This window comes from Syngnathoides biaculeatus, chromosome 15, assembly GCF_019802595.1.
Source record: "Syngnathoides biaculeatus isolate LvHL_M chromosome 15, ASM1980259v1, whole genome shotgun sequence".
In the NCBI taxonomy this organism is placed as follows: domain Eukaryota; kingdom Metazoa; phylum Chordata; class Actinopteri; order Syngnathiformes; family Syngnathidae; genus Syngnathoides; species Syngnathoides biaculeatus.
In genome coordinates, this window is record NC_084654.1 from 24,549,647 (window position 1) to 24,561,124 (window position 11,478).

General features: G+C 46.5%; 1 protein-coding gene across 1 annotated transcript; it reads left to right on the forward strand.

Annotated features, from left to right (window-relative positions):
* Positions 1–4,429: 4,429 nt before the first annotated feature.
* On the forward strand, positions 4,430–9,328 carry wdr32 (WD repeat domain 32). The gene is made up of 7 exons (XM_061844412.1): positions 4,430–5,079; positions 5,635–5,748; positions 6,562–6,759; positions 7,567–7,769; positions 7,857–7,934; positions 8,008–8,153; positions 8,227–9,328. Exons 1-7 carry the CDS (start codon positions 4,679–4,681, stop codon positions 8,596–8,598), a joined length of 1,512 nt encoding a protein of 503 aa, XP_061700396.1. The 5' UTR covers positions 4,430–4,678; the 3' UTR covers positions 8,599–9,328.
* Positions 9,329–11,478: the final 2,150 nt, after the last annotated feature.

The following is an 11,478-nucleotide window of genomic DNA, read 5'->3' on the forward strand; positions in this document are numbered from 1 at the left end:
TCAAGATCATGAAAAGATCGGAGGAAGGAGAGACCCCAACACCAGCAAGGCTTCAGTCGGTCGACCGTGGTGACTATTATTAAAAGCAAAACCCATATTTTGGCGCTTGTGTAGGGTTCCGTTCAAAACTAGGTTCTTTGAGACAAGATGGAGAGGATTGAGGACCAGGTTCCAGCCTCCCCATCTTCTTCTCCAGTAGCGCTAAGTACATCATCTTGTTTATTTCGACGTATTTGTTTTTTTATACAAAGCATTTTGATGTCAATTCTGACTTTAATGGTGGAAGCTGACTTTTAAGTCGCTACTGTCGGAACAGATCTCAGTCGTAGACCGAGGACTCACTGTACTACTACTAGCACTACTGTACACTACCACAATATGTGAAGAATACTATCTATCGATCGATCGATCGATCGATGGATCGGTCTAGCTATCCAATCCCTTTTCAAGGCCACCTCGTCTCTCTACGTGGCAGGATCCATTGCTGATCCCGGAAGGGGGAGGCCTCCATCTGTATTTCCTTCTCGAGGTTTCTTCTTCTGCTCTTTCTCAGTTTTTCCATGCTTGGTATTAGATCGGGGCATGCCGCCTATTTTCATCAAGTGTCCGCCTGTGAAGCCCTTTGAGACTCTTTTGTGATGAAGGACTAGACCGTACTAAATACATTTGACTTTGAGTAATTCATTTCACTTGTTTTGTAAGGAATTGTAGGACACTTAACGGTAAGTGATGTTGTGAATTAAAATTGATGCTTGAGTCCCGGGCTCTGTGTCTGGGAAGGAAGAAAACCAAAAACAACAGAGTTAATGTGGTTGCATAAGTGTGCACACTCTCATAACTGAAGATCTTCAGAATTGACCAAACTCATGCGAGCCCATTTTAAAGCTCAGTCGTTTATTTTTACTTTCCCTCTTGAAATTTTTGACAAGTTGTAGGTCACATTCCTTAATTAAATTCACTAGCGCGTGTTCCTGTGATTGGCAAGAAACCACCCGATCTGCTCACCGTGCGTACCACCACCTGCACTCTCCGTTCCAGCAGATTTTCGTGTCAGTTTTCAGCTCCCAACTGGAAATTCTGCAACCAGGTATAAAAACCCATCTGATTCATTCTGATATCATCGTTTCAAAAGTTGATGAAGGACATTGTGACTGATGCCCACTGCTGTTTTGAACCTCTTACGAACCTTATTCCAAGCATGGTGGAACAGTTGGCGGAAGGTGTCCGGTGTTCTATGTGACAGAAGAGTCTCCGCCAGGATGAAGGGCAAAGTTTATAAAACTGCGGTGAGGCCGGCCACGACGGACGGATTAGAGACGGTGGCGCTGAAGGAACAACAGGAAGCAGAACAAATGAAGATGTTGAGGTTCTCGCTCAGAGTGAGGAGGTTGGATAGGACTAGAAACGAGCTCATTAGAGGGACAGACAAAGTTGGATGTTTTGGAGACAAGGTTGGAGAGAGCAGACCTGGATGGTTTGGACATGAGAGTGAGCAAATTGGTAGGCGGTTGGTAAGGATGGAGCTGCCAAGGAAGAGAACGCGAGAGGAAGACCAAAGAGAAGGTTCATGGATGTGGTGAGGGAGGACATGAGGACAGTCCGTGTTAGAGAGGAAGATCCACGAGATTGGCTGAGATGGAAAAAGACGACACGCTGCGGCGACCCCGAACGGGACAAGCCGAAAGGAGAAGAAGATGAACCTTTGAACCACGACCTCCGCGTCACGTCTCTTCTCGGTTGATTGTGGCTTCTGCCATCTTGCTTCGCCCGTCACTGTACGCGAAACATCGACACCGGTTGTAAATCTCTTTCCTTACGTAAGAGGTCCTCCCGTTTCTGACGCCAGCCGACAACAACAAAGAAGCCAACCTCGGAGTGTGTCCTCCGCACCGCGCCACTTTTGTTTGTGTTTTTTTTAAGGGTAGCTCGGCGCCGACCCGCTTCAGAGGCCTCCGACGCGTCGCGGCTTGGGAACGCGCAACCCGTGACGGGAGCTTTTCCGCCGGCCGTAACGTGATTTGCCGGCCGAACACACACTTTTTCAAACAGAAGGCTTTCGCTTGTGTGTGTGTGTGTGAGAGAGCTTTAATTGGAGTCACTGCCTGGCTAACTGAAAGCAGCTGATGTTTGCGCCGGCGATTACTGTAAAGTTACGTGATCACGTGGGGGTGGGGGAGGGCGGCGACCGTAACCGCCGCGTGGATCGCGATACGTCGCGCGGACAGGTTAGAGTGGCCGACGACGCTCGCGATATCTCTTCCTTGTTGAAATGCGTGAAAATGGTTTCATCCATTTTTAATAAGGACAACAACTGAGGCGCAGCAACGAATCAACAACTAATCAGTTATGAAATTTACTGAAAGCTCTTTTGATGAATAAATGCTGCAAATCTCCCGTCAGGCTCTGTGTCGTCGTCCGTGTTTGCAGACCGGAACAAGACGTTAGCGAACACCAGAGGCGTGTGGTAGCCTTTCAAACGAGGATTGGGCTTGCAGACTTGGTTGCTGTTTGAAGCCAAGGTGAGGGTTAGGGTTTCAAATGACAGTCTCGAGCCCAAATTGAGGTTTTGAAAGAGGGGTTCAGACGAGGGTTTGAGGGTTGTGCTTTCAAGATGGGAACAAGGTTTCACATGAAGGTGTCAAGCTTGCATTCGGATTTAAAGGAAGGGTTTGGGTTCCAGATGAGCCTTTCAGGCCACAGTCAGGTGTTCAAACTCCAGTTTCAAACCTGGAGGAAGGTCAGGCAGAAGTCGCAGTTTGGGTTTGAAACAATGGTTGGGGTTAGCGCAGGCTAAAAATGGTTGGTTGGGGTTTTAGATAAAACGGTTTCAGATCAGGGTGTCGAGACGGCATTAAGATTTTTTTAGGAACTACGGTAATTTCAGATTCTTGGTCGAACTGATCACCTTTGCTGAGTTTATATTTGTTTTTGATTTTTTCTGTCGGTATGTTTTTGTTTATTTGATGGAACTTTTTCGTCCTTGTCGGCCGAGTTTCAGTTAAATAGTCCTCGGAATTTTGGTGTGTGCGTGCGTGTCACATGCTAGCGAGATCCAATTGAGGCGGACGGGAATCAAATCATAACAATGGCACACCTTTGGAAAGGAAAAATTGTGAAATCAGGGGAATGGGAGTGGCTAGCCTCACTCCCCTTTCCTTCCTTTTTTGTTTTGGCATCGGCGTCCAGCGCAGTCGCTGCCACGCAAACGAACTCGTGTCACTTGAGTCAGCGCTCGTTTTGCAGGACAATTATGTGTGGTGTACTTTTAAAAGATTATTAAAGCACTCCGATTATTTGAACACCTCTCTGTACTCTTAATGTGCTTTACTTGTAAGGAAAGAGCAAAACTGGGGAATATTATCATCACCTCCGACAGTCCTCCCTCAATCGTCTGCAGCCAGTCCAAAATTCTGCCACTTGCCTTGCAACTGGAACACGTAAGAGGGAGCGCAAATGTCATGTTCTGGTCTCGCTCCTCTGGCTGCTTGTGAACTTCACATTTCTTTTTGAGATTATAATTCTTTGTCTTCAAAGCCCAAAGTAGTCTTGTGACACCTGATCTTGCTGAACTGCTCCATCCCGGCGCCTCAGCTGAGCCGAACAGCTGCTCCTTTCGGTCCCAAAGTCGAAAGCGGAAGTTTTTGTATTGCTGCTCCAAAACTGGAACGACCTCCCAATCCACATCAGACCAGCACCCCCCTCTCCCTCTCTCTCGCTCTCTCTCTCTCTCTCTCTCTCTCTCCACCAATCCAATTTTAAAGCCACCTCAAACCCATTTTTTTATTATTACATTCTATTTTGTAAAATAGTTTAATATTTTCTCCTTGTCTTATTTATTTGACTGTTCCAAATGTATTATTGTTTTGTTTCTAATTTATTTATTAATTATTTACATATTGTATATATATATATTGTACATTATTATTTATAATTTAATTTCTGATTTAAATTGTCTTATGTTTGAGTGGTAGTTTTTTTTTTTTTTTACAGCATTTTGTTGTGGTACTTATTGTGCTACATAAAATTTTGTTGAGTGCGAAGAGATCTTATCTCCAATAATTAATCTAAATGGTGAACTAAACCCTCAATTGTTGTGAAAACAATTAAAAAAAAAGTACATTTGAAAATAGAAAGTGTTGTGCAGGCAGGCGGCGTCCCTCCAGAAGGTGGAAGCAACAAACTTGGTTGGGGCCCAAGCAAAATGGCGGAAGCGGAATTACGCCATTTTTGTTTACGGCGACCAAAGGAAGTCAAGTTGACCAATTGAATACAAACTACTTTTGGTGATGTACTTCAGAGTAAACTGCATCTTTTTGATACGTTTTATATATGTGGCTAAGATACCAAGTTGCCATCATAAAATGTTGTATTTTATAAGTTTTGTTTGTGTCCGGTGTAATTATTTTCATTCTGAAACGCGGAACGGAGGGATTCGGCACTTGACTACATTTATTGTGAAAGCGTTCCCGTTAGGTTTTCCGTTTCTGGACCGACCGAGCTGTTCCGCTTCAACTCGCGGCCGTCCGGCTTCGGCAAGTCCAACACCCGCCGACGTTTGTGCCCCTCGAAGGTCCGCTTCACGCTGCTCCTCGTGCCGCTATGGCCCCGCCGCAGAGTTGAGGCGGCCCCGCTTTGGAGCCCGCTTATCTTTGGCCTAGCTAACTCTCCAGAGGCCACCATGAGCTCGGAGGGTGCCGACAGGCCCGATAGCAGCAGCAGCAGCAGTAGCGGCGGCGGCGGCGGCGGCTCCGACAAAGAACCCGACATGGACGCCTCGGACCACGATGGCGACCTCCCCCGGAGCTGCCCTCCTTCCCCGACTTCCGAAGAACGCGGAGAGCCAGCCGCCGGGGCTCGGCCGGCTGTCGGCGGTTCGGGGTGCGACGCTGGCCGGCCGAAGAGTCTGTTCTCCTGGCTTCAGAACCGGTCCGTTCGGCGGGGGGTGTTCGTGGACCCGGTCCGGGACAACTTTCGGATCATGACGAGCTTGTACAGCTCCATGAACCCGGCGGCCGACTCGGTCAACCTGAGCACCAAGACCCACGGAGCCGTCTTCAACCTGGAGTACTCTCCGGACGGGTGAGGCCTCCCTGTCCGGGTCACCCCACTTCCGATGCGGAGGCCTTCCGTGCCTCGTCGTACACATTCCGGTTGTTTTCCAGCCCATGTGTGACATTTGTCATGAAAATCTCAAGACCTTCATTTGAAAACCAACGCCCGAACTGAAGCCCTAATTTAACCCTTTTATGGAACTTCCCCTGACAATAATTTAAAACCTGACCTCTGACTTAAAACCCAAATTTAAAACATAACCTCAGTCTAGAAACACACAACTTTGCTCAAAACCTGATCTTTGCTGCAAATCCAAAATCCCCCTTGAAGTGCTAATGTCTTCCAGTTTGAAACCATTGTTGTGGTTTAAAAAAAAAAAAAAAAAATGGAATTTGAAACCCAAACCCATCCTTAAACCCTAAATTGAAAAACGCTAACCCTGGCTTCAAAGCCCAACTTGACGTTTTTGTTATGCACCCTAAATTAAAAACAAATGTTTGCCTCATCGTACACATGCAAGGAAGTGGTCATATTGAATGTTTTTTGTGTGTGTATTTTGATGTTATGGTGTGCGATGTCCAGGTCTGTGTTGACGGTGGCCTGCGAGCAGACCGAGGTCCTCCTGTTCGACCCCGTCTCCTCCCGACACATCAAAACCTTGACGGAGGCCCACGAGGATTGTGTCAACAACATAAGGTGACTCGAGCTCATTTCGATCCGCCAAAAGAAATTCCCGTAAAGGAGGAGCCAGTCTTGAAACCCCCCCCCCCGCCCCCCCCCCATCATTACAATACTTTGGTCGGTCAATATTTAGTATTACATTAGTATCTTTTTTCATTGAAATATTTACCTCGGTTCTCGACCGCAATGCGTTCCAGAAGGCCAGTTGAAAAAGTGAAACGTTCGAAAACCGAAGCGCGTTTTCCCATTACAATGAATGGAAAATAAAATAATGCGTTCCAAACCTTCAGAGTGGTGCTGATCGTCGATTTCGCCACGCCATACTTCTTCGATAGCTCAGAAACACGCACACCTGATTTGCATTCGGCTATCAAATCCTTCTTGAAATCGACAGTTTTACGCACCGCTCGCCTTCTTCGAAAGCGCAATAACTAATCGGCGCGGGTCAGCTGGCCGGGCCGTCCGAATGCCGATTTTTGTTTGAAAACCAAAGCCCCAAAAAATCTGGAAATTTTCGTTCGAAGACCGAGGTACCACTGTATATGTATTCATGTTGCAACTACACCATCACGGTGGCCGCATCCGACAGCAACAGGTGAATAGCGGCAGCGGACCCACTTCCAAATGAAGTTTCAGTGTCTTGCCCAAGGGCACTTCAACAGCAGACATTTGGAGACGGGATTCAGACCGTCGACGCTTTGGTCGCTGTATCGTAATGTTTGCTTAGGAAGAGCTTGTTGGGAGTTAACTCCAGGGCATTTTCTGGAAATGTTAAAGTGTGGATGAAGGTTAAACTCGCCCCCGCTGGCCTCGGTACCTCGCGGTCAGGTTCCTGGACAACCGCCTTTTCGCCACGTGCTCGGACGACACCACCATCGCCCTGTGGGACCTGCGCAAGCTCAACTCCAAAGTGTGCTCGCTGCACGGCCACGCCAGCTGGGTGAAGAACATCGAATACGACACCAACACGCGCCTGCTCGTCACCTCCGGCTTCGACGGCAACGTCATCACGTGGGACACCAACAGGTGACCGCGCTCGCATTTTTAGAGCTTTGATTTGTTTCGAACCGCTCAATAGTGACATCACCGTGGAGAATTTAGGACTTTCACGTGATTTGTGCATAAAGCATCTCAATAATCAAATCCAACGTTGAAAAACCCAGCCGAGTTGAATCATGAACATAAACAAATCACGGAACTTGAGATTTTGAGTATTTGTAGTCATTCAAAACGGTAATAGGCAGTGAAGCATATTCAAGAAATTACCTTAACCGGTATAAAATCCTTGACACCAATTATTACTAGCAAACAAAACTGAATTCACAGCAAGCAGCAGCTTGGCAGATAGCGAAGACTTTTTAAAAGAGGGCTTCAAGCTTCTTTTTTGATTTGTTGGCCACGCCCACTTGAAGTTTCACGTCGTGCTAAACGTAATCACACTTTTGTACTGAAGAAGCCCCCCCCCCCCCCCCAGTTTGATACCAATGTGGAAAACGCCACAGAAGTGCTAACAAATGCTGTCGGTGTGCCTGTGCGTTCATCCTCTAAGTGATGGCTATTTGAACACTATTGGTGGAGCAACACATGTGTACAGATAATAGAAATGTTTTTTTTTTTTTTTTTTTTAATCCTCTGTGGAAAAACGACAATTATTACTGCATCTTACGACGCGCTCCTCGTTTCAAATTTCTGCCTTTTTTTTTTTTTGTATTTGTGCACATCGTCCCTGACGGAAACACCAGAAGGGCCCATACGTTTAACTGAATTAATATTCGTAAGCAGTCATTTCAGCGGCGCAACGAGTGGAACAAAAGAAAGCGTTTCGGTGTGCAGATTCACGGAGGACGGCTGCCCGCACAAGAAGTTCTTCCACACGCGCTACCTGATGAGGATGCGGCTGACGCCCGACTGCTCCAAGATGCTCATCTCCACGTCGTCGGGCTACCTGCTCATCCTGCACGACTTGGACCTCACGCAGTCGCTGGAGGTGGGCAGCTACCGCATGCTGCGAGCCAGGCGCACCCCGCTCACGTCAGGTCGGTGGCGGCGCCCCCTCCCTCCGCCGGCGCTCCGTTGCTGGCTTCCAATCGCGGGCCTTCCTTTCTTTGGCGTTTCTCGCTTAGACGGCGGCGCGCTGGCGTCCCGCTCGGCCGGACCTCGCCACGGAAACGAGCCCGGCAAGCTGCACCCCCACAGAGAAGGTGAGAGACTTTTTTTTTTTCCTCCGTTTCTCCGTTTTCTTGACCCGGCGGACCTCGACGGCGTTTCCCGCAGGCCTCTCGCCCAGGAACAGCCTGGAGGTTCTGACCCCGGAGATCCCGGGCGAGCGGGACCGAGGCAGCTGCATCACGTCGCTGCAGCTGCACCCCAAAGGCTGGGCCACGCTCATCCGCTGCTCCAGCAACATGGACGACCGCGAGGTCAGCGCCGGTCTTCTCGGCCGCCGCCGCCCCCGCCCCGGTCTCGCTTTTCAACCGTCGCCCCTCCCCGCAGTGGACCTGCGTGTACGAGTTCCAGGAGGGCGCCCCCACCCGTCCGCCGGTGTCCCCGCGCTGCTCCCTGCGCCTGACGCACTACATCGAGGAGGCCAACGTGGGGCGGGGCTACATCAAGGAGTTGTGCTTCAGCCCGGACGGCCGCCTCATCTGCTCGCCGTACGGCTACGGCGTTCGCCTGCTGGCCTTCGACGGCAGCTGCGGCGAGCTGGCCGACTGCGTGCCCGTGCAGACGGGCTGCCTGCGCGAGGTGCGCGCCATCTACTCGCACAGCGACGTGGTGCTCACCACCAAGTTCTCGCCCACCCACTGCCAGCTGGCCTCGGGCTGCCTCAGCGGCCGCGTGGCGCTCTACCAGCCCAAGTTCTAGCGGACCGCGCCCAGGTACGCCCGCGACTTCTATGCACACGTTTCTGTGCGGGAACGTTTGTTTTCCGGCGGGGGGGGCGGCGTTCCGACCCGAGCGGCGACGACGACGGATGTTCCAGTTCATCCGGACCGCCGGCGCGTTCTGGGTTGCGGGGTGGGCTCATCTCGCCTCCCTCGCTTACGTGGGGTTTTCTCCGGCTCCTCCGGCTTCCTCCCGCATTCCGAAAACACACACGAGCGACGACGGCGGCGATGATTTGAAAACGGGAAAGTCGGGTTTGTCTTTGTGTGTCCTGCTGTCGGCGGGGTGCGCCTTGAGGGGGGGGGACAGTTCTCAAGAGAAACAACTTTATTTTTGAAATATTCATGCCTGTTTTTTTCCTTGAAAAGCAGTGACTTCAATCTTCTGACTTTATTGGGGGAAAAAGTCCATTTTGGGGGGAAAAAAATGCTACTTTTTTCTCTTTTTTTTTTTGGAAACAATACAAAAAAAAAAAAATAATAATCGTATGATATTACCACTTTGTTGACAAAACATGACCAACATTCAAAGTTTCTTAAAAAAAGGTAAAAAGGGGTTTGGGGTGGGGGGAGGACAATTCTCAAGAGAAACAACTTCATTTTTGAAATATTCAAGTCGCTTAAATCTTCTGACTTTATTGGAAAAAAAGTTAATTTTGGGGTGGAAAAAATGTTACTTTTTTTCAAAAAATTTTTTTGAAACACTACAACCCCCCCCCCCAAAAAAAAATGTAAACTTATCATGTTACTACTTTATTGACATAGATGACCGACATTCAAACTTTCTTCAAAAAGGAAAAAAAGGGGCTTGGGGTGGGGGCCATTTCTATACACAAAAAATATGTTCTCGGCAAAAAGTTCTTCTCGGTCGAATGAAGACCCCAAATGGGTTTTGCCCGAGCCGGCGGGCCCGTTCCAAAAAAGAGGCCATCAGAAGGGGGGCTTCTTTTGGGAGAAAAAAAAAAAAAAAAATTCTCTCAAAGGGGCTATCTTTGGGGGGAAAACTATACCTTTGGCATCAAAATTCTGAAAACAATTCTGCTTAAATTTCAGAATACATCGACTTCTTTCTCATCAAAAGATGGCAAATATTCAGACTTTCTAAAAAACAAACAAAAAAAACAATAAAAACAAATACAGCTTTATTCCTTGAAATATGTATTTTTCCCGACGGGCGAACTCCTACTTTAGTCTTCCAACTTTTTCAAATGCCGTTTTTCACACACAAAAATGGAAAACGGGACTTTGACTTCAGTCTTGTAATATTCCAACTTTTTCACTAACCCTTGAAAAAAAAAAAAACTTTTCCGCCCAAAGAATGTTTAAAAAAATACATTTAATTCTCACAATATTCAATATTTTCTAGACCAAAGGAAATGTTCCAACCGTCTTGTGAAAGTTAACGTTTTTGAGGGAAAAAAAATTAATAAAACGATAACGTTCTTAAAATTACCCCCGAACCCAAAAAAAAAAAAAAAAATGTTTTCCCTGACAGAAAGCTTTCTTAGGTGAATCAAAGACGAAATTATGTGTTTGTGTGTATGAAAAAGGAAGGAGACCATTTTTTTTTTTTTTTTTTTTTTGCAATTCAATGCAAACGAAGGTTTTCCCGTTCAAACGTGACGACACTTTGCACGCTGCTAAAATCCACGATCACAAAAACACCCAAAGAAATTCCCTCGAATCCATCAATTGTTGTTTTTGTTTTTTTTTTGGGGGGGGGGGGATTAAGATTTCCAAACTGATCACGATTTGAAGAAAAAAAAAATAAAACGATAAAAGCCAAGTGTGAAGTATTATGCACACCAACCAAACTTGGTTATCAACAAGGGCTGTCGGGGCCACGCTGGACGGGGGAAAATCCAAAATCGTCACCGTGCAGCTTCTCGACTTGAGACTCATCGTCATCGTGTCACCGCTAACGTTTTTCAGTAAATACAAGTTCAATCGTGGAATATTATCACCCATTTTTCCTTTTTTTAAAAAAAAAAAAAAAAAAAACAAAAAAAAAGCGATATTAAAATCTTTCTTTTTTTTTAAGGGGAAAAATTCTCAAACTATCCATACTTTGCCCCCAGAATTAATATTGGAATACAATATAAGTGCAATCTTTTCCTGACAAACAACAATTTTGCTATTTTGACTTTCTGAAAAATTCAAACGTTTCTGTTTAAAGAAATTTTGACCAAAATGTGACCTTTAATGCGTTTGGATTCCAATTTTACAGGGGAAGAAAAATCCACTTTTTCAATTGACGATGACGTTCATATTCGGAGTTTCTGGAAAAGAAATAATTTCTACAACTTTTTGTAAAACTGAGACATTTCTTCTCGTCAAGCGCCGACTTTAATATGCCGATTTATTATTAAAAAAAAAATATATATATATATAATATATATATATATATATATATATATATATATATGATAACACTTCTAATGGGATGCTCTGAAGGAGTCCAGAATATTTTTCTCCCCCCTCTCATAAAATTATGACTTTATTCTCTGCCATTTTTTTTTTCTTTCCAGTGTGGCCCTAATATTTATGACATCCGAACGAGCAAAATTTGTTGTCGCGTTCACGGTACATTTCCAAGTCATTCGCTTGCCAAGCCAGGGAAACGTTTGTCGACTTATTTATTTCTTCATAATTCCGATTGTCGTCTTTTGCGCGGGTTGTGTGTGTGTGTGTGTGTGTGCGTTGTGTGTGTGTCTTTGGGTTTTTCCCCGAACTGGACGTGAAGTTCGCCCGCTTTTCTCCAATTGTAAGACTGAAGTAAGCATAAAATATGAATTCAACGGAAATTTTTTTTTTGCTCCTCGTGTGTCCTTGTACACGGGTGGGCGGGCGGGCGGGCGGC

Bases quoted from the DNA above. Each gene is read 5' to 3' on its own strand.
- wdr32 (XM_061844412.1), top strand. From the start codon at position 4,679: ATGAGCTCGGAGGGTGCCGACAGGCCCGATAGCAGCAGCAGCAGCAGT. The intron at 5,749-6,561 runs GTGACTCGAGCT...CCTCGCGGTCAG, and splicing joins GATTGTGTCAACAACATAAG to GTTCCTGGACAACCGCCTTT. The intron at 7,770-7,856 runs GTCGGTGGCGGC...TTTCTCGCTTAG, and splicing joins GCGCACCCCGCTCACGTCAG to ACGGCGGCGCGCTGGCGTCC.